The 23,068-nt window shown below is 35.5% G+C and overlaps 1 protein-coding gene across 1 annotated transcript in view; it reads left to right on the top strand.

Moving 5' to 3' along the window:
- Nucleotides 1-23,068, top strand: part of PGM2L1 (phosphoglucomutase 2 like 1) — a 68,320-nt gene that overhangs the window by 5,790 nt on the left and 39,462 nt on the right. The window contains exons 2-4 of the mRNA XM_508639.9: nt 18,113-18,280; nt 20,860-20,966; nt 21,691-21,775. Coding sequence (XP_508639.2) covers nt 18,113-18,280; nt 20,860-20,966; nt 21,691-21,775 — 360 coding nt within the window. The remainder of the gene's footprint in view (nt 1-18,112; nt 18,281-20,859; nt 20,967-21,690; nt 21,776-23,068) is intronic.

Below are 23,068 nucleotides of genomic sequence, written 5' to 3'. Positions count from 1 at the left end.
ACAAAAAATTAGCCGGGCGAGGTGGCGGGCGCCTGTAGTCCCAGCTACTCGGGAGGCTGAGGCAGGAGAATGGCGTGAATCCGGGAGGCGGAGCTTGCAGGGAGCCGACATCGCGCCACTGCACTCCAGCCTGGGCGACAGAGCCAGACTCCGTCTCAAAAAAAAAAAAAAAAAAACTATTTTATTGGCTTTTATAAAGCTTGAGTAGGATGTAATATTATGCAGAATAAATTGCCATTGATTTTTTTTTTTTAAGAGCTGAACAGTTGCTTTGGTCTCCTTGGCAACACAGTATTCTCCTTCTGTCCAAGAAATTTAGTACATATAAATGAATATTTGAATTTTTCTTTTTAGAATTCAAATTCATTTTTTTCTTTATACTTCCAAATTTCCTACATTTTCTCCTGTTTTCATCATTTTATTTGCAATTTTTTTGAAGAAATACATGCTTATGATTTTAAAAAATAGTACAGAAGGGATTATAATGGAAAACAATGATCCTAACTGCCTCTTCTTTTCCTCAGTTTGCTCCTTATAAGTCATTTTAAGTTTCTTTTTAGTTATTTTTGTGGTTACCATGAAAAGACTAAGTAATATACTAGAAGCACTATTTCTTGATGTATTTTAAAGCTTTAGATATTATCTGTCAAATATATCCCTGTGCTATAAAAAACGGGAATTCACTCACTATTCTCTATGTCTCCTAAATTTTGATAGTTATGCTATTAGCATTAGTTATTTCAAAAGTTTAAACAATATAATTAATGCTAGCAAAGTTTGCAGGACAATAAGTGCAACTAACAAACAGGGCTTCCAACTGGCCATTCTATTTAAGAGGAGACTGGCAGAAAACATATTGTATACATGAAAACAGAGAAAACCCATACCAGCTTATATAAGGTACCTAGCGTAGTCAAATACACAGAAACAGAAAACAGAATGTTGGGTACCAGCGGCTAAAAATCTATTGATGTTAATAACTAACTAACGATCAAACTATAAAAAGGAAATAAGCTGCATGAAAAGTAAAGCAATGGATACAGGAAAAAAACTGAGTTAAGTCAGGGAACACAAGAACTTAATGTTTTTTTATTAAATAAGACAATTATTCCATCAAATAAGGAAATATGCTATGAAAAAGGAACAGGAAACAATAATGAGCTCTTGGAAATTAAGAAAAAAACGTTACACCCCACCCCTGCCAAATGCAATAGAAAATGTAGACGTTAAAGTTGAGGAAACATAGCAAAAGGAAATAGGAAATATGAGGAAGTTGACGTGGAGTAACTTCCCCAGAAATCCAATGTAAAGAAATCCTAGATGACAATAGTGTACTGATCCACACTGGGGTTCCAGAAATATATCTTGAAAAAGAATTCAGCATCTATGCCATAAATAGTAAAAAGCTGGAAGATGTTAGTAATATGGTGAAGATGGCGTGTTGTTTCTGGTCAACAACATTAAAAAAAAAAGAACAGAAAAGAAAAAGCAGTTACCCAAGGAAGGGAGGGAGGGAGGAGGAAAACAGGAAGAAAGTAGGAAGGGAGGGAGGGAAGGAAAGAATGAAGGACCCAAATAAGCAAGGAAAGACAAAGCTGAATAAGTTAAGTTATGGTCTAAAAATGAAGCCAACTAAAATGGGGCATCATTTTGAACAATTAATTGATGGATCTTAAGGAAAGAAAAACAGATCTCCAGAACTTTTTCATCTTGCTAAACTGAATTTCTGTACCCATTAAATAACTCCCCATTTCTTCGTCCCCTAAGCCTCTAGCACCCACCATTCTGCTTTCTGTTCCTATGAATTTGACTAATCTAGGTACCTCATATAAGTGGCATCATACAATATTTGTCTTTCTATGACTAGCTTATTTCACTTAGCATAATGTCTTCATAGTTCATCCATGTTGAAGACAAGATTTCATTTTGATTATAGAACAAAATGTACATGTTATCAAGTTATTTTGGGTTTGGGCTTATTGCACTTTGTTTCATGCTACTTTTTGTACGTGGAAATTGCATCTACTCCTCAGTACCCACTGATCCCTTCCTCCAGTTCTTTTTACATTGTAGGTTTAGTCCTTTCGTTCCTTTACTATCACTGTAATAAGTTCTCAGGGAGGGGAGACAAGTGTTTAAGTCTTTCATCTTGACCCAAAAATCTTTATACTTTTATTTCTTCAAATTAAAAATGTACTTGAAACTGAAAACAGCTAAGATGTCCTTCAATAGGTGAATGAATAAGCAAACTGTTGCATATCAAATATTATTCAGTGATTAAAACAAATTAGCTGTCAAGCCACAAAAAGAGATGAGCTATCAAGCTGTGAAAAGATGGAGAAACCTTAAATGTAGATTGCTTACTGAAAGAAGATGGTGTGGAAAAACTACACAGTGTAGTAATTTTTCCATAGATATATTTGAAAAGGAGTGATTCAAATTTGAAAGCTCTTCCTGTCTCATCTGACAGTTTTCAAAATAGGTAGACTAGCACTTCTGTTTGTTATTTGGGGGACTTCTTTGCCCTGTTTTTTTTTTTTTTTTCTTTCATAAAAGCTGTTTAGTTCCTTCAAGTTTTCTTTTCTTTTTTTTTTTGAGACGGAGTCTTGCTCTGTCGCCCAGGCTGGAGTGCAGTGGCGCAATCTCGGCTCACTGCAAGCTCTGCCTCCCAGGTTCACGCCATTCTCCTGCCTCAGCCTCCCGAGTAGCTGGGACTACAGGCGCCCGCCACCACGCCCGGCTAATTTTTTTTTTCTTTCTTTTGTATTTTCAGTAGGGACGGGGTTTCACCGTGTTAGCCAGGATGGTCTCGATATCCTGACCTTGTGATCCACCCGCCTCGGCCTCACAAAGTGCTGGGATTACAGGCGTGAGCCACCGCACCTGGCCAGTTCCTTCAAGTTTTCTACAAGGCCATTAGAAAACCTATTCGGATATGTCTTTGATCTAAAATTATTTTCCCGGTCGGGCGCAGTGGCTCACGTCTGTAATCCTAGCACTTTGGGAGGCCAAGGCAGGCGGATCACCTGAGGTCAGGAGTTCGAGACCAGCCTGGCCAACATGGTGAAACCCCATCTCTGTTAAAAATACAAAAAATTAGTTGGGCGTGGTGGCACTTGCGTGTAATCCCAGCTACCCAGGAGACTGAGGCAGGAGAATCACTGGAACCCGGGAGGCGGAGGCTGCAGTGAGCCAAGATCGCGCCACTGCACTCCAGCCTGGGTGACAGAGCGAGACTCCATCTCAAAAAAAATAAATTTTTAAAAAAGTATTTTTCCTGTCTCTTCCTCTCCTCTTATTTAAAAAAATCAAAGAATATGGATAATCTAATAAAAAGGAATTTATCATCATTTGATTCTTCCAGGTTTTACTTGTGAGATACATTGAATTAACAAAAGAATATACATCTTATTATATTTCATTAGCTCAGGGTTTTTGTTTTGTTTTGTTTTGTAGAGAAACAGGGTCTCACCCTGTCACCTAGGCTAGAGTGCAGTGTGATCATAGCTCACTGCAGCCTCCTGGGCTCAAGTGATCCTCCCACCTCAGTTTCCAGAGTGGCTGGGACTACAGGCACAAGCCATCACACCTGGTTACATTAGCTTAGATTTCAATGATAATCCCTGGATAATCTAAATCAGAATTCTTTCATCCTTCCTTTTGGAGAGACAGCACAATTGGCTTGTCTCATGGAGAAACCTGTTTTTACCTAATTTATGTCTGTTTGGTTTTTTAGAAATATTTTCCCTCAAAATAAAAGGTTGATTAGTAATTTAGTGCAGATTTTACTGAAGGAGTATTGTTTTCATTAGTCAACTGTGGTCTGCATTACTACTAATTAGTACTGAGGCTGCTGCCCTCTAGTGTCAGGAGTTAATGGAGAAAATGTTCTATGCTGGTGAAGAATAGACAGGAAGGCAGTGAGATAGTGTCACCGATCCTCATAAGATCTTTTACACAAAGTCATTTAATGAGGAGTGTATCTTACCAAACAAAACAATGGAAATGGTCATATTTAATGCCTTAAAGAGTATGAAGACTATAATATGGTAAATGAAAAATACCATATCTCTCTGATTCAAAGACATTTTAATGTCTACCTTGTTAGAAAACCTCTTTAATGTAAGTAGTGGTTTTATGTTGTGTTTCTGCTTCAGAATTTTTTCATGTCATTTTCTCTCTGAAATATTTCATTATTTATATAGGTAAAAATGAGGGAAAAACCTAAGTGTCCATGAATAAATAAATGGTAACATAAACTGGAACACTCTGGAGTGAAAAGAATAGCATGGCTCTATATGTATTAAAAGGACCTCCAAGATATATAGATATAAAGAGAGATATAGATACATAGGTATATAGGTTTATATTTTTTTAATTTTATTTTATCATAGTAAGAACACTTAACATGAGATTTACCCTCTTAACAGATTTTCCAGTATTCAATATAGTATGGTTAACTGTAGGTACAGTGCTGCACAGCATATCTCTATAATGAATTCATCTGGCTTAACTGCAACTTTATGCCCCTTGCTTAGCAACTCTCCATTCCTCCTTCCCTTCCAGCATCTGGCAACCATCATTCCACTCTTTAATTCTATGAATTTGACTATTTTAGATACCTCATATAAGTGAAATCATGCAGTATTTGGCCCTCTGTGCAAGGTATACCTGAAATAAGCAAGTTATAGAACAACATGTACAATTTGATGCCATATATATAAAAAAAGAGTTAAAGCAAAACTGCATTTTACAAGTATGTAGATGTGTAGTAAAGGTCTGGAAGAATGTATTACAAGCTGTAAGCGGCACCTCTAAAGGTGGGGTCTGGGAATGAAAGTAATGGTCAATGATGTCTGTAGCTTTATCTGTATTATTAGTATTTTTAAAATAAGAGAAATGTGTTACTGTAATTCATAAAGTAAAATTTAAAATATAAATAAAAATTGAGTGGTTAACTGTCTGACATTGGCTTTTAAGGGCAATAGGAGTTAAAAGTCAGGAAGATTTTTTGTAAGAGGTAGAATTTGAGCTGGGACTTGAAGGGTAAGTAGGATACGAATAGATAATGGATACGGGGCAAAAATTTAAAATGGGCACAGTAGAATAATAAAATGGAAAATGACACTGATCAGGGAAATGAAACTGAGCAGGAGGCATGCAGAAACCATGAACAGATTTCTTAAGTATAGTGTATGTATTGTGCTACTATGGCGAGTAAGTATAGGTGAAGGAAAACTAGTGTTTATGAGTGATCATGTACCAGACATGGTACTTACTAGATGCTTTCATGTAGAAAGTCTCTTAATTCTCCCAAGGATTGTTTGAGGTAGTTATTTCCATTTTTTTAAGCCTATGCACAAACCCAGGCTCAGAGAAGTGTAGAGAGAGGGGACTATTTGAATCCAAGTAGGTTTCAAACTCCTTTCCCCTTTGGGATCTGACCCCAACCTTTCTAATTTTTACGTTTGATGTAATGAGAATTGAACTCTATTGCTGATTCTTGGCTGATTAATCTGGCTGCAGCATGTAATTAGGATGAGATGGAATGGAGTTGTGGAGGGGATCCTAGAAACTCTCATAGAAATGTAGATATAAAAGTTTTACATAAGGATGTTTGCTTTGTGAGAAAATCAGGAAAAGAAGCCATAAGACTCACTAGCAAATTGATCTCTGTCTTCTTTTTAAAAAGAGAGAAAATGATAGTTCCCATTTCGTTAAATCATATATTTTGCTAACTTTGAATCACATCTTTTAAAAGAAAGAAATTATAATTTAAATTCACATGTCCACCTCTCTGATTCCATTTTCCTCCCTTCTTCCTTTCCTCAAAGTAACCAAGGCATATCTAGGAATACTAGGGTTTTGTTTGATTTTCTTTTTCAGTTAAAATATCATTTTGTTTTTCACTTAAATGAAGATAACTATGGGAGGCTGGGTGTGGTGGCTCATGCCTGTAATCCCAGCATTTTGGGAGGCCAGGGCAGGAGGACTGCTTGAGCCCCGGAGTTTGAGACCAGCCTGGGCAAAATAGGGAGACCTCATCTCTACAAAAAGTAAATAAAATTAGGTGGGCATGGTGGCATGTGCCTATAGTCTCAGCTACTTGGGAGGCTTAGGTGGGAGGATTGCTTGAGCCTGGGAGGTTGAGGCTGCAGTGAGCTGTGATGGCACCACTGCACTCCAGCCTGGGTGACAGAGTGGGACCCTACCTCAAAAAAAAAAAAGGTTTTTTTTTTGACAGATATTGCCAAATTGCCTTACAGAGAGTGTGCACCAATGTATTCTTCTACCAATAATATATAAAAGTGCCTGCTTTCTCAAATTCTTGACTCTACCATGCAGTATCAAATATTTTTCTTTGCCATTGTGAAAAATAAAAACTATATTTTATTTTAGCTTTAATTTCCATTTTTCTTATAAGTGAGGTTGTATATTTTCATATACTTAAAAGATAGCTGTATTTCCTTTTCTATGAACTATTCATATCTTTTGCTAGCTTTTCTATTGAGTTATTAATCTTTTCTCCTGTTTTAATGCCAAAGAAATGTCTTTGATGTATCATGTATTACAAATGTTTTTTCTCAGTTTGTCTTTTGAATTTATATATGTAATTTTTATCATGTAGAACATAATTATAATTTTATTGACAGCATAGTATTTCACTTGGTAAATATATCATATTTAACCATTTCCTTTTTGCTGGATGTCTTAAAGTATTCTGATTTTTAAAAACTATTTTGAATAATGCTGAGAGCATCATTTTGCATATAATTTTTTCCCTTAGATTATTTCTATAACATGTAAAGATGACATATACCTGATACAGAGATATTTAACTTCTGGGAAATGCTGTCAGACCATAATTGTAGCCTAATTTCAGAAGAATATGGAATTTGGGCTTTATTGAAAAAGAAAAAGCATATTATTGTTTCCTTTCTTGGTGGTTTTTATGCTGATGGGCAGGGTTCTCCTGTTGGTAGTATTTTCGCCATTTCAAAATATGCATTAAACATCAAGCCATGAATCTTTTGTCTGGTATACAGGTATACGTTAAATTAAGCATAAAACTATGGAATCTCAGTTGACAGAAATATAGATATTATCTTATTTAAGCTCCTACTCAGAATAAAAACATGTTCTGTAGTATCCCAAATAGGCAACTTCCGTATGAGAACATTTCTGGTATAATGGAGTCTTGTCTTACTTAGGAGTTAGATTCCAAAGTCAATAAATAATGATAATGGTATAAAATTTTAAAATCACCCTTGTAAACCCTTAAATTGTCCAAGAACTACAAGATACATGATTTCAGATATCTATCCTTACACAGTAATATATGAGAATATGTAACATATGTAGTAATGTGCCATATATAATAGAGCACATACACAAAATACAATTTTAATATTTAGGAGGCAGGGATAAATACATATAGTGGAGTACATGTAAGTTAAGTGTAGTAAAGCCATACTATATAGTGCAGTGTTGTAGGATAGAAAGATTTCTGCTTCTAGAAATGACAGATGAGGTAATTTGGACAATCTTCCTCCAACAACTGGAAAAAACAGACAAAATATAGATTTAAAAATCTGTTTGAAGGTGTTATTTAATGTTAGTCAAGAGTTTCCAGTTTAAGATTTGGAAGAAGAAGGAAATTCCAGGCCATAATCTAGAAGAAGACAGAAATTCAGAGAGCTGAGTTTAGTATTTAGGGGGCCACTTTTGCCCAGGGCACATTTATTGATCAGGATAGGCAGCTAAGAAGATTGTCAGTCTTTTTGTTAGCCTTGCTAGTATAGCGGGACAAAAGTTGGAATCTAGGCCCTATTGCGGGTGGAGACCCTGAAAACACTCTTACTTTAGGTTAGAAGTCCAAAGGGCTGCCCTGTGAATACTGGTGAACTCAAAGTAAACACTCCGCATACAGACTATATTCCAGTTTTGAGTCATTTGGATGGCTTGGAAATTGGATTAAAGTGAACCTAGATTGCTAGTGCTTTCAGATGCCTAAGAAAAGCAAAACAACAAACAAACAAACAAACAACAACAACAACAAGTTTCCTGGAGGGAGGTAGCTTCATCTTAGTTTCCAAATTATTCCTACTAATAATATTTTAAATATAACACCTAATATTACAAAAATAATATAAATATAATAGTACAGAGTCAAAGATAACCAAACATATAAGGAAGCAAGTCAACATAAACAAGAACCTGCAGAAACAACAGATAATGCAAACTGACCTGCAAGGGCTCCTATATTTATCAAATGTAGACTTTAAAATAACTAAGATTGTCAAGATCAAGAAGATTAAAAAAGATTAAAATTGAGCAGAGAGCAGAAGTAAGAGTAATCTCATAAGTTAAAAAAATTGGTGGAGAAATGAAAATAATACAAAAAGTAAAATTTTAAAAATAGAAATTCTGAAACTGAAGAAATACAATAACCAAAATTAAGAATTCAATGAACAAATTTAACAACACTTTAGAGAGGAATCAGAGAGAGAATTAACAAACTACAAGATAGGTCAGTGAAAAATAGTCAGAACAATGCATGGAATGACAAAAGGATGTGGGGGGAGTAGGGGAGTAAAAGAGAGGCTACGAGACATAAGATGATACAGGAAAAGGTCTAACATGCTGTTCATTGGAATCTCTTAAGGAGAGGAAAGAGATAGTTACTATGAAATTTCCTAAACTGATGAATGACATTAATCCACAGGTTAAGAGTTTGGGGTTACAAAGGAATATAAATCATTCTATTATAAAGATATATGCACACGTATGTTCATTGCAGCACTATTCACAATAACAAAGACATGGAATCAACCCAAATACCCATCGGTGATAGACTGGATAAAGAAAATGTTATATATATATATATATTTATATATCTCCATAGAATACTATGTATACATAAAAAGGATTGAGATCATGTTCTTTGTAAGGACATGGATGGAGCTGGAAGCCATTATCCTCAGCAAACTAACACAGGAACAGAAAACCGAACACCACATGTTCTCACTTACAAGTGGGAGCTGAACAATGAGAACACATGGACACCGGGAGGGGAACAACACACACTGGGGCCTGTCTGGGAGGCGTGGGGAGGGAGAGCGTCAGGATAAATAGCTAATGCATGTGGGACTTAATACCTAGGTGATGGGTTGATAGGTGCAGCAGACCACCATGGCACACATTTACCTATGTAACTGGCACATGTATCTGGAATATAAAATAAAGTAAAATTTTAAATAAATAAGAGTTTGGGGTTAATTTGTATTCTGTAAACTTTTCTCCTTGATTACATAAGTAATCCTTCCCTATAAAGATATAAGGAACAATCACATTTTTTTTTAGTTTTATTTTTCTGTGCATTTATGTGTATTTTACAAATTTGGAATTGTATTGCATGTATGGTTTATATACTTACTCCCTTAATATATCTAAGTGTTTTTGCATATTAAAATTCTATTGTGATTTTTTAATACATTATTTTAATGTATTATTACATCAGCCTTTTTATTTAACCAGTTTTCTATTAACATGTGGCTTGCTTACTTTTTTATTATTAACATTACTTTAGTGAATATCCTTATGACTAAATCATAACGTGAATCCGTGATTATTTCCTTGGGATAAATTTCTAGAAGTAGAATTGCTAAAACAAAGACTATCTAATATTTAAGCTACTTAAAACATTGGCAAATTGTCATCTGAGATGTTGTATTGATTTATAGTCCCTCTGTAGCAGATTGTATTTTTAAAGACGGCTGCACCTATATGTCCCATTCCACATGCTCTTCTTATTGTGTGACTTTGGTACTCCTCAATTGAAAGGTGGGATCTGTGTTCCCTCTGCTGGAACCTGGGTGGACTTTTGTAACTGTCTAAAGAAATATAGTACAAAGCAGGTGCGGTGGCTCATGCCTGTAATCTCAGCACTTTGGGAGGTTGAGGCAGGAGTATTGCCTGAAGCTAGGAGTTCAAGCCCAGCCTAGGCAACATGGCAAGACCCAATCTCTACAAAAAATTAAAAAGTTAGCCAGGCACAGTGGTGTATGCCTGTAGTCCCAGCTACTTGGGAGGCTGAGGTAGGAAGATTGCTTGAGCCTGGGAGGCAGAGGCTGCAGTGAGCTGTGTTTGCACCACTGTACTCCAGCCTAGGTGACAGAGTGATACTCTGCCTCAAAAAAATAAAAATAAAAATAATAAATACAGTGCAGTGGAAGCTAACCTGCCTTTCAGGGCTAGGCCATAAAAGGTAATATGACTTCCACTTGGCTTGCTTGCTCATGGGACACTTGCCTTTGGAACCCAACATTGCAAGGAAACTGAGGCCACAAGGAGTGGCCTCTGTAGGTGTTCCATTTGATGGCCTCCACTAGGCCCCAGCCTACAGTCAGCATCACTGCCAGATAGACAAGCCTACAGCAGGACACAGACAAGCCATCCTGGCTGTGCCCTTTCTGAATTCCTAACCCATAGAAACTGTGAAAGATAATTAATGATTATTGATTGAAACCATTAAGTTTAGAGTGGTTTTTTACTAAGCCATAGCAATAAATATACTCTCATTCTCCAGCACTAGGCTTATTCATTTTAAAAACTCTTAATCAAGTTTTAGGTGAAAAAATTGTATCTTGTTTTGATTTTCATTTCCTTGGTTACTAGAGTTAATTTTCATTCCCCAGCACTGGGCTTACTCATTTTAAAATTCTTAATAAATTTTTAGGTGAAAAATGGTATCTTGTTTTAATTTTCATTTCCTAGGTTACCATTGGTGGGGAGGGGGGAAGCAATGGTTAGCGTGCTGGGTATAGATATTATTTCAAACTCAGTAAGTCTAATACTGAACTCATTATCTCTCTATTCCCTCCTTGCTCCACAATCCAACTCCTACTGATCTTTCACTTTTCAGTTCAAATATTACTTACACTGGGTGCAGTGGCTTCACACCTGTAATTCTAGCACTTTGGGGAGGCCAAGGCGGGAGGATCACTTGAGCCCAGGAGGTCCGGGCTGCAGTGAGCTGATATATCCCCACTGTACTCCAGCCTGAGCAACAGAACGAGACTCTGTCTCAAAAACAAACAAAAAAAAAGACAAAAACACAAACAAACAAAAAACCCTACAAATACGCCAAAGTTCAGTGGTTTACACAGTGAAAGTTTATTTCTTGCTCACATTACAGCCCAGGGCTGGTCCATGAGGTAGGAGGTAAAAGAGGGGGATTTTGCTCCGTGAAATCATTTATTCCATCTTGTTGCTACATACTCCTCTAGGTCCTTAGAGTCCTCTCTGTTTAATGGGTAAATGGGGAAAGAGGAGTGGTGGGGGAGTAGGTCTGGGGCTAGGCATGGAAGTGGTGCACATCTCTTTCATGTCCAGTGACCACAACTCTGTCACATGGTCTCATTTAGCTCCAAGGGAGGCTGGCATGGTGCCCAGGAAGAAGAGTAGAACATGATTCCTGTTTTTTACAGGTGAGGATACTGGAGTGAAATTACCTATTCAAGGTCATAAAGCTAGTAATAGATGCTACTGGAACCCTTGAACTTAGTATACTTAGTGCCTCACATGATCACTTACTGACAAAACCTGTAGAGTTTGAAAAGTTAATCTCAAAAATCATCACATCTGCTTGGAATCTAAAGTCTAAGGAAAGGTGAAGTGACTTGTTCAGGATGATCTAGCTAAGCAATTGCTGACTCAAGATCAGGGCCAAACCTTCTAGAATTATAGTTCAGTGATCTTTCTCTCCTGCAGTGGTCTACTGAGCACATTAGCCAATAATTGGATTCTTTGTTGGTCAAGAAAAGTATGATGTGTCAGAATATTTGTAGAAAGACAATAAACATTTGAAATATTTTATGTTGACTACCTTATATGAGAAAGATTTTTTACTTAAAACTTAACAGAGACAAATTTGACTATGTCATTGAACAGTAAAATTGAGCTCAATGTATGTGCTTTGTTAAAATTATAGTTTTTTTAAAAAAAGATAGGTATTTTTTGAAACAAAATAATTAACTTTTTAAAATTTTTCACACTAATTTGGTATATCTAATATTCTTAAATGATAATATTTCAAGGATTATTTTCTACTTTGGGGGTACTTAGTACTTCATTTCATGGATATGATTTTTGTGTTTATTAAGCAATTATTCAAATCTCATTTTATATGATGAGTATATTTTATATTCAAGTTTTTAATCTAAGCCAAATTTATGTTAATTTCTACCAATTTTTTAAAGATAAGGACATTAAATTTAGAATTACACAAAAATTATTTAAATAGGAAAGAATGATTCGTTTAGCATGAATATATTTTGGACTTAATAAAGAAACATCTGATTTAGAAAAGCTGTTCTGCTCCAAGACTCTAGACTTGGATCTTCAAATCGGCTTACCCTCAGAAGTAAATGTCAGCTGTGTTTACCTTTCAGATTTTCAGATTGCACTTTCCTGTTTTAACTTCTGGTTAGAAATAAACTTAAAAATTTGTTTGTCTTTCATTCAAGATGAGGGGCAAAATAATAAATAGATAAACAAAATAAAAATGTTTTTCTCTGTAGTTATATAAAACTGGTATTTAGTATTTAGACACAAGTCTCTGTCAGTAACATTTAAAAATGTTATGTACAAGTTTGCAACTTTAGAAGTATTTGAGTTCTTAAGAGTCAATTTTGTATATTGGCTCCCCTTTAGATGTGTAACAATATTAGAATTTGGGATTTTTTTTTAGACAGAGTTTCACTCTTGTTGTCCAGGCTGGAGTGCAAATGGCATGATCTCGGCTCACTGTAACCTCTGCCTCCCACATTCAAGCAATTTTCCTGCTTCAGCCTCCTGAATAGCTGGGATTACAGGTGCCCACCACCATACCTGGCTAATTTTTTGTATTTTTAGTAGGGGCAGGGTTTTACCATGTTGTCCAGGCTGGTCTCAAACTCCTGACCTCAGGTGAGCCATCCACCTTAGCCTCCCAAAGTGCTGGGATTACAAGCATAAGCCACCGCGCCCAGCCTGAATTTGGGATTTTTAATATATATTATGTTCTTTTAGATCTGTTCCAATCTTCTAAACAATGCGATTCATGTTTTTGAGTGTATTTAAGCTGTTAGGTTTTGTACTAGAATACTAATAGAGTAGATTCAAATTGTGTTAGAATTATTAAAATAGTAGGTTTATAAGATAAGTAGGAAAAAAGATTTACAGGCAAACTCTTTAATATGGTTTGGCTGTTTTGTCCCCTGTAAATCTCATGTTGAAATGTGACCTCCAATATTGGAGGTGGGTCCTGGTGGGAGGCGTTTGGGTCATGGAGGTGGTTCCCTCATGAATAGCTTGGTTCTCTGCTGGTGATAATAAGGAGTTGTCACTCTGTTAGTTCACATGAGGGCTGATTGTTGAAGAGCCTGGCAGCTCTCTTTTGTTCCCTCCTTCACCGTGTGATAGGCTGGCTATCCTTCCCTTCTGCGATGACTAAAAGCTTCCTGGGCCTCACCAGAAGTGGAGCAGATGCTGGTGCTATGCTTGTACAGCCTGCAGAACCATGAGCCAAATAAAACTTATTTCTTTATAAATTACCCAGCCTCAAGTATTCCTTTATACCAATGCAGACAAACTAACGCACTTCTCATTGGCAAACTTGATTACTTTTTTTACACTCTTTTATACACATTTATATTTATTATACATAAATAATATAGAAGTCCCTAGTTATGAACAGAATAGGTTCAGAAAACTTGGGCAAGTTCAAAAATGATCCTTCATAAGTGAATGTTAATACTTTCATTGGTCAGCAGGCAGAGTTGATGTGAATTTTGGTCTGGTGTGTAACCTTCTGCACATCTGTGAAAGTTTGTAAGAAGTTAATTTTTTTTAAGTGGTTTTAGAAAAATCAATTCTTTCATGTTTTCTTTGAATTTGGGCCTTATGGTTCTACAATATAGAAAAAAGAAAACTCCACAAGTACTATGTAAGAAGACACTTTCTTTTCTTCATTTCAGCCATGTAAAGTTGAAGCAAACCATAGGATTAGAACCTAAAGGAAAATTTTTGGTATACAGGTAAAATTTGAAAATAATGTATGGCTTTTTTCTGTATTCTGCACCTTACTGATTTCATACTAAACAATTAGCTTTATTACTGATGAAGTACAGAGAAATGCTAGTAGTCACTAAGATCTTTTGGATTTTCTGCAGGATTACTTTTTTGGAGTACTAAAATTGTTAGGATTCTAAGATATGCTAGTTAAAAGCAAATTTATTTCAGATTGAATGCATTTACTTTCTAAATAATTAACTTTCATTCTATATAATAGGTCAGTGTGTATATTTCTTTTTCTTTTTCTTTTTTTTTAATTGAGACAGAGTCTTACTCTGTTGCCCAGGCTGGAGTGCAGTGGCACAATCTCAGCTCACTAAAACCTCTGCCTCCCTAGTTCAAGTGATTCTCCTGCCTCAGCCTCCCAAGTAGCTGGGACTACAGGCACATGTTACCATGCCCAGCTAATTTTTGTATTTTTAGTAGAGACAAGGTTTCGCCATGTTGGCCAGACTGGTCTTGAACTCCTGACCTCAGGTGATCCGCCCGCCTCGACCTCCCAAATTGCTGGGATTACAGGCGTGAGCCAACGTGCCCAGCCTGGTATGTATGTTTCTTCAAAGCAGGTCAGTCAAATAGTTTTCGTACTGTCTTCCTCCTCTTTTTTTTTTTTCCTGACTAGGCTTCTACCCCCAAGTAATCAGTGAATTGTAAATAAGAGAGCACATTCAGAAAGCAAACAATAATTTGCATTTGGGAGAACGCCAATATATGTTTTATAGATTCAGATCTTATCAGTAGCTTTCTGTGAATGGGAAAAGGAGAGCAATTTGTGAGGTAAAAAATTATTCACATAGACACACAAGTAGTGGTTTTTCTTAGCCATCATGAATACCTAACTAGTTTTTAACCATAAAAAAGTAATATATACATAAAATATCCAAACAGCATCATGGCTATCCAATAAAAATAAGTCACTTTTCTACTTGAAACCCCATGCCTAATATCCCCTTCAGAGGTAATCACTATTTTTAGTCTCTTATATTTGCATGGAATACTTCTAGATGATATATAAATATACACATACCTCTTTTTATAGAAATGAAAACACTGTATATACTCTTCTGCTCTCCTTTTCATTTACTATACCTGAGTTCTACATGAAAATTTCATTTAAAAATAATTAGTTGGCCGGCGCGGTGGCTCACGGCTGTAATCCCAGCGCTTTGGGAGGCCAAGGTGGGCGTATCATGAGGTCAGGAGATCGAGACCATCCTGGCTGACACGGTGAAACCTCGCCTCTACTAAAAGTACAAAAAATTAGCTGGGCGTGGTGGCGGGCGCCTGTAGTCCAGCTACTTAGGAGGCTGAGGCAGGAGAATGGTGTGAACCCGGGAGGCGGAGCTTGCAGTGAGCCGAGATGGCACCACTGCTCTCCAGCCTGGGTGACAGAGCGAGACTCCGTCTCAAAAAAAAAAAAAGGAAATAATAATAATAATAATAATTAGTTTATAATTCTTTAGAATCTTCATATATTATAGTTTATAAAATCGTAGTGATATAATGACTTTAGCAAAAAAATACAAATGTAAGTTCATCTGAATGGAGAATATGTGATAATTATGGCTGCATAAATAGTTTTTTAGGTTATATTTTTAAAAGTTTATAACATCAACATCTAAATTAATGTCTCACTGTTAAATAGGGGAGAAATCCGAGTGTAAAGTAGATTTCAAATGCCAGTTGTCACAATTATTTAGCTCTTTTTGCCATACAAATGTATTTATTATGTCTAGTATATCATGATTTTTTATTCATTTTAATTTTTCTCTAACTTACAAGTTTTTCAACAACCAGGAATTAGGTTAGTACTGGTTGTGAAGTCTGTAACTGGGAATGGAATTTTTAGGCCCTACTCTAGTAGCTGTGCAGTTAAACATTAGGAAGTATACTCAGTAACCAACAGCATTTATGTCTGCTGAATCATTTATATATGTGTGTGTGTATACATATGTATATACACATACATATATGCATAATGTGTATATACACATATATACTCATTAGATATATATACATACTACATATATACATATATACAGACTGTATATATACACACATATATACTATATACACATTATATATACTATATATACATACTATATATATATACACACACTATACTTATTATAAAAAGGAATATCATTTTGCTTTGTAACTGGAGTTAAATTGTTATCAGAAGCATTATTAACACCCCAACACAATTATTTTGTTTGTCTGTAGTGAGATGGTATAGGCTTTAGAGCCAGCCCAGCCTAGGTTCCCATCCTGTCTAAATTTCCAATGCCAGCTCAGTGATACTAGGCTCCCTCTCTAAATCTTAGTTACTTCGTCTACACAATAGTAATATTAATAATAATACTATCCATACAGATGCTGCAGTGAACATTCTTATATGAATAAATGTTATTGTTCATGTGAAGGTATTTTTGTGGACAGAAATCTATGGGCCAAAAGGCATGTGCAATTTAAAATTTGATACTTGCTGTAAAACCACTGTAAAAAGACTATCCCAATTTACATTCCTACTAGCAGGGTATTACAGTGCTATGTACCCTCTAAACATGAAGAGTCTATTCAATTTTTGCCATTCTTATGCGCATCTTTAAATGTTAGCCCTCTTCAACTCTCTTTGACCTCTCTATGAAATATCGTGGTATCTTAGACATGATAATATCCCAGATATTGTTATTCATATTTTTCCCATAATAGCTATTCATATTTTTATGTAGGTTATTTGTTAGTGTGTGCCATTTATGAAACAGAAACTGCTTGAGTCTGGATTTTATATATCATCCATTAGTTTTAAGCAGATTAAAATTTCAGTTAATCTCATTCAACTTCTCATTAGTTTGGCCATGTACTCTGGTTACTTTAATTTCTACTATAACCAGAAAACCATTTTGTTTAAATTGTATATTAATATGTTTTTATGTATTTCTAAGGACAAATATACTGTAATATTTAGCACCTTTTATGTGCACTGGTTTATTCTGAATATTCATTATCATTGTATATACTATGGATGTTGAAGAAGCAAATAGAATGGACTCAATTCATATTAATCTTGAAGAGAGAAGTTATGTTTCATCTTATTTCCTTAATATTTGACTTTTCCAAAAAGAAAATATTGGAAAATTCCATTAAGTCTTACTGTTATTATAAATGCATTTCTATTTGAAATTTGATATTCTTTTGTGAAGCACCATTTTCAGTGACAGGTATTCTTGAGATTTATGAAAATAAGTTAAAGTACACGACAATGAAATACAGAATCCCAAATATAGATGTTGGCATGCCCTGCCTCACAAACCGTGTTTGGAATGAATTTGTATTCTCATTCTTAATTAAATTCACACTTAACACATAAAACGTTTTTATGGTCAACTTGTGCCATAGATAAATTGAATCGTTTTCTGTGATTTTTAAGGAGTAGAAATTTTTAAGGAGTAGAATTCATTTTGAATTGCAGAGGTCTAGATAGGTAACTGGTAGGCATGTTTTGATGGTATTTATCCAGTAGTGTCTCTATTTCTCTTAAAACTTAATGTATTAGCCAGGTGTAGTGGCACATGCCTGTAGTCCCAGCTACTCAAGAGGCTGAGGCTAGATCACTTGAGCCCAGGAGTTTGAGGTTACGGTGAACTATGATTGAAACCTAACATAGACTCTAACTTAATTGATGTCGTTTTTTACTCAGAGGTTTATTTTGGATTCAAAGCTCTTAAATATCAATTATTTTAAAAGAACATTCTTTGATATGCTATACAAATACTATAAAATTAAAAGATATATAAATCACCCTCAACAGGCCCTTTCTCCTTTGGGGACTCAGTGAATGGCAGGTATTATTTTATTATACATACAAAGAAGTAGCACTGTGGAATTTATATTGAATGTTGAACCTTGTGATATGTACATATTGACCCCTCAGAAGGGCTTAATATTAGGACTCTGCTTGGATTCCTGGTTAAGTTTTAATACTTCTTTTTTGTAGAATCCCAAAACAAAAGAGCAGATTGAAAACCTGTTACGGAATGGGATGAACAAGGAGCTGCGAGATCGTCTTTGTTGCCGAATGACTTTTGGGACTGCAGGACTTCGTTCTGCCATGGGGGCAGGGTTTTGCTATATTAATGACCTTACAGTAATACAGTCAACACAGGTAAGTATTAAGAGTGTACTTTTGACTGGACATGGTGGCTCATGCCTGTAATCCCAGCAGTTTGGGAGGCTGAGGCGGGGGGATCACGAGGTCAAGAGATCGAGATCATCCTGGCCAACATGGTGAAACCCCGTCTCTACTAAAAATACAAAAATTAGGTGGGCATGATGGCGTGTGCCTGTAGTCCCAGCTACCCAGGAGGCTGAGGCAGGAGAACCGCTTGAACCTGGGAGTCGGAGGTTGCAGTGAGCTGAGACCGCGCCACTGCATTCCAGCCTGGCAACAGAGTGAGACTCTGTCTCAAAAAAAAAGTGTACTTTTTCTCAGTCTTTTTTTTTTTTTTTGGCTTTATAAATTAGGTAGTGCAATTCTAAACGCACACACACACAAAACTTTATTTCCCAGAAGTTACTGTTATGTAAGTAAAAACTGTAGACTCATTTCTGACCTTTAGTCTTGCCCAAGATTTTAGAAGTCATTTATGTATCTTCATGGTCACAGACTGACTTTCTGATTAAGCGTTATTTTGGTTGCCATTGTCAACTTCTTAACAATGTTGCTTTGCATTTGAAACCAAGAAATGTATATTAGCATATCCAATTAATACAAAGAAACAAACTTAGAAGAAAATAATTACTCATTTTGGCATATGGCCATTTATAAAGATTAACCAGAGTATTTGGAAAATTTAGTTGAAAATATTTTCCTTTATCACATATCCTTTATGTGGTTTTCTATATCCACATGAGAGTTAATATTAGTTGTGTAATATGATATAATTTGTGTTACTTCTCTCCATTGTTATGCAGCTCACTCTAGAAACAAATTGCTTCTCTTTGCAGTGAATCATCCTGTTTCAAATAACTATACTTTTGAGGCGAATAATGTATTTAGCTTATACTAAAAATAGTTCTGGGCTAGAGAATTGTTCAGTAGACGTAATTCTAATTGATACTCCCAAACAGTAAATCATCTTTAACCTTATTCTGAGAGAATTCTCTAAAGCCAAGGCCTAATGCAGGCGTAGGAGAGAAGGAATGACAGGATGGTTACATAGGTAGGATACCTGCCCTCCTTCCTCACCCACACCTCCCCCTATTCCTCAACCAGAGATGCTTTAGTTCATTCTTTTCTTATACATTTAGTCTCTTCATATGCTTTGATTCGAAGTGAAGATTTCTTGACTTTACAAAAAGGGGTGGGGGAGGTGTTTGAAAAACAATTTCTACAGAAGTGCACATTTTCACTGGATTTGGGATTCCATGGTGTGAAGTGGAAAAGCTGGATGGAATCTGATTCTTAAGCCCTAGCCCTTTTCAGACTCTATTAGGTTGGTGCAAAAGTAATTGAGGTTTTGGTCATTTTTTTAATGGCAAAAACTACAATTACTTTTCCACCAACCTAATACATATAGGGAAATAAGATGCATTCTGATAGCAGAGATTAATATGAGGGTCTATGAGGTTTTAGGATAGTATCATCATGAGAAATAAGTTGTTGAATCCAGCTGATATACTAAGCATGCACTCACTCATAGCTTATAGGTTGGGGAAATTAATTGTACTTGAGAGACTCAGGCACCAGAAGTCACTGGGACTTTGTTTGGTGCTACCACATACTTATTTAGCAGTGCCTGCCATATAATAGGTCTTCAATAAATCAGTATAACTGAGTTTTAGTTGAATGAATGGCCTTAGGCATGACATTACATGGAGCTTTAATCTTATTGTCTCCTATTCTTAAAAGAAATATTGAAAGAGACCAAATTAGAAATGGTGTCTGCGTTTCTTTCTTTTCAGGGTGTTAGGATTACATGTCCCATCTTTTATGTGGAACTAATTTTAAAGGACTGTAATAATATAAAATGTTAAAATGTTATTTTTAGATATTAAAGTATTTATTAAAGTTAACAAATAATTGATGAGATAGTTAAATGGTTTTAGTTTGTCATTGTGATGTTTTCAATATGAAATACTTTATTTCATTATTTTGTCATCCATGACTGCAAATTTTCCTAGTCTATGGTGTTATTTTTCTGTGAGATTTTAAAACCAAAGAATTACAAATGGGATCAACCATCATACGAAATGTTCTAGTGAAGAACTGTGTTGCTGATTAAAAATGTTTACATCATAAATAGGTCAAATCTTTTGGTTAACTTCAATCATATGATCTAGCAAGGACTTAAGACAATTAAAATTCTGTTTTCTAGAGCCTTCAGACAAGAAACAATTTATGTTGGCTCTTCTAATCTTTTTTTTTTTTTAGCTTATTGACGCTCATGTTTCTTCTGCTTTTCCTAATGTTTTACTTATTGTATTGGATTTAGTGGTTTAGTAGTGGTTACTAAATCGGTATTTCCATGGTATTAAATGTGTCTGAAACTCCAGGACATGTTTGTCATCTTACATTTCTGGATTGAACAGTATTGCTCCCACACTGGTAAACATGGGCATAAAGGCAGAAGCCACTTCCCTAGCAGCCAGTCAGTTGCACAGCAAACATAAAAATAAGAGATTCTGAGTCATATGAAATGCAAGCATCCATTAGAACTAATCTTTTGTGTTTATTTGCTTCAGGGGATGTACAAATACCTTGAGAGATGTTTCTCAGACTTCAAGCAGAGAGGCTTTGTGGTTGGGTATGACACTCGGGGTCAAGTAACTAGCAGCTGCAGCAGCCAGAGGTACAAAGTTAATTGTTTCAAAGATTAAGTTGAAATAGAATAAAACATATTTAAAACATTTTTTTGTCCAGTAGTAGGATTTCTGAAACAGTAGACTGTCAGATAGAAATGTGATCACATGCTAATATTTACTTTAAAGCTGAAATAGAAGAAAAAGTGTCTCAAAGAAAAGCTTTAGATTTTACAGAAAGAAGTAAAAATTTAAAATATTTAGAGTTCATATTTAGAATGACATCATAGCTTATAACTTTAATATTTTGGCAAAGGCACCGTGTAGTAGTAATTATGTAGCTTATATTCTCATTATATGCCTATTAGATTAGTTTTAGGGTGTTTTTATAAATAGATAATCATGTAGTGATATCTTTCTTCGGGGGTAATAATACATATTGAGTTTATCAAAGTCTCTTATATCACTTTTTCCATTCTTTTTGCCTTTTGCAGATTTTATTTCTTAGTAAAAGAGCCATCAAAAGATGAATGAGGGAAAAAGAGGAAATTGAAATATCAATTATGTTAGTTGTTAAACTGTTCTTTTAAAAAAACTTATTTATTTAAAATTTTCCAATTAGGGCATGAAGTTTAAATAATCAGTGATTATAAGAAAGGGCTATATTAGGATACTGTTTATTCAGACTAATTATAATATGAAACATTTATGTGGAAGGTTGGTTTTTAAAAAGTACGGTAGGCAAAGGACTAAGTGAAATCTCTCTTTTTTTAGGCTTGCTAAACTCACTGCTGCAGTCTTGCTGGCCAAAGATGTTCCTGTGTACCTTTTTTCAAGATATGTTCCTACACCTTTTGTAGTAAGTGTGTTGTGTTGGTGATCATATAGCTTGCTGCTCTTGAAAACATTTCTTAAATCAACTAGGATTCAAATATTTTTTGTGCATGTAGTTCTGTATTGAGTAATATAAGGGACCAATGGAAGGAAAACAAATTTTGCTTTGAGTTTATTTTCATTCAACAGACATTTGTTAAACTTAGCTAAGAACTTGATCTATAAAAGTTGACAAGTCTACAGTTATAGTGGAATATGTTAATATCTTCTTTCAGAAATTGATTCATTGGGCAGACAAAAATGATGAAGGATAGATTTGAACACATTGTTAACAGGCTTGATCTGGGTGTGTGTGTGTGTATATGTGTGTAAAAATTCTCTATTGAGTGAGAATAGGATTTACATTATTATTAAGCAGAATCACAGTCTCAGCAAATGCCAAAGAACTGCTTATCAAGCCATATACCTGGACCCCATGCAATAAAATCAGAAATAAAAAAGCCCATAAATCCTCCCCTGTTTGGAATTTTTAAAACACATTCATGAACTATTCATGGATTAAGGAAGATAACATAATGCAGATTAGCAATGACAGACAGTCCTTGCTTTGCACGGAGCGTGGGGGCTATAAAGACAGCTGTACAAGCCAAAACCATGCCAAGTGATCTTAATCATCAATGAGAAAAATTATGACTGTTCCATGACCTTTAACATTTTTTTTTGCCAAAACATTAAAAACACTCTTACTCTTGGTTAAAAATGTATAGGGAAAAGAAAAAACAATGATAAAATGAATGTTTATTTAGTACATTGTAATTTAAAACGCTAAGAAACATTGATAACTAAAGTACTTTATTTCTTTGTAAAAAGAACTTATCAGGAGGCCAGGGGCAATGTCTCATGCCTGTAATCCCAGCACTTTGGGAGGCCAAGGTGTGTGGATCACCTGAGGTCAGGAGTTTGAGACCAGCCTGACCAACACAACGAAACCCCATCTCTACCAAAAATACAAAAATTAGCCAGGTGTGGTGGTGCACGCCTGTAATCCCAGCTACTCAGGAGGCTGAGGCACGAGAGTTGCTTGACCCTGAGAGGCAGAGATTGCAGTGAGCTGAGATTGCTCCGCTGAACTCCAGCCTGGACAGCAGAGCAAGACTCTGTGTCAATAAATAAATAAATTAATAAAACTTATCAGGAGATAAACAGAGCTTGCTTCTTGTGGTTATAATTTATTTATATTACAAGCAAGCATCTTTTCTGTGCCTTGGCAAATTGTTAATAACCTTTCTGAGTTTGGATTCACTTCCAGCATCTTATC

The sequence above is a fragment of the Pan troglodytes genome, chromosome 9, assembly GCF_028858775.2.
Source record: "Pan troglodytes isolate AG18354 chromosome 9, NHGRI_mPanTro3-v2.0_pri, whole genome shotgun sequence".
In the NCBI taxonomy this organism is placed as follows: domain Eukaryota; kingdom Metazoa; phylum Chordata; class Mammalia; order Primates; family Hominidae; genus Pan; species Pan troglodytes.
Note: the sequence above shows the minus strand (reverse complement) of the source record. Positions and strands in the feature narration are given on the sequence as shown.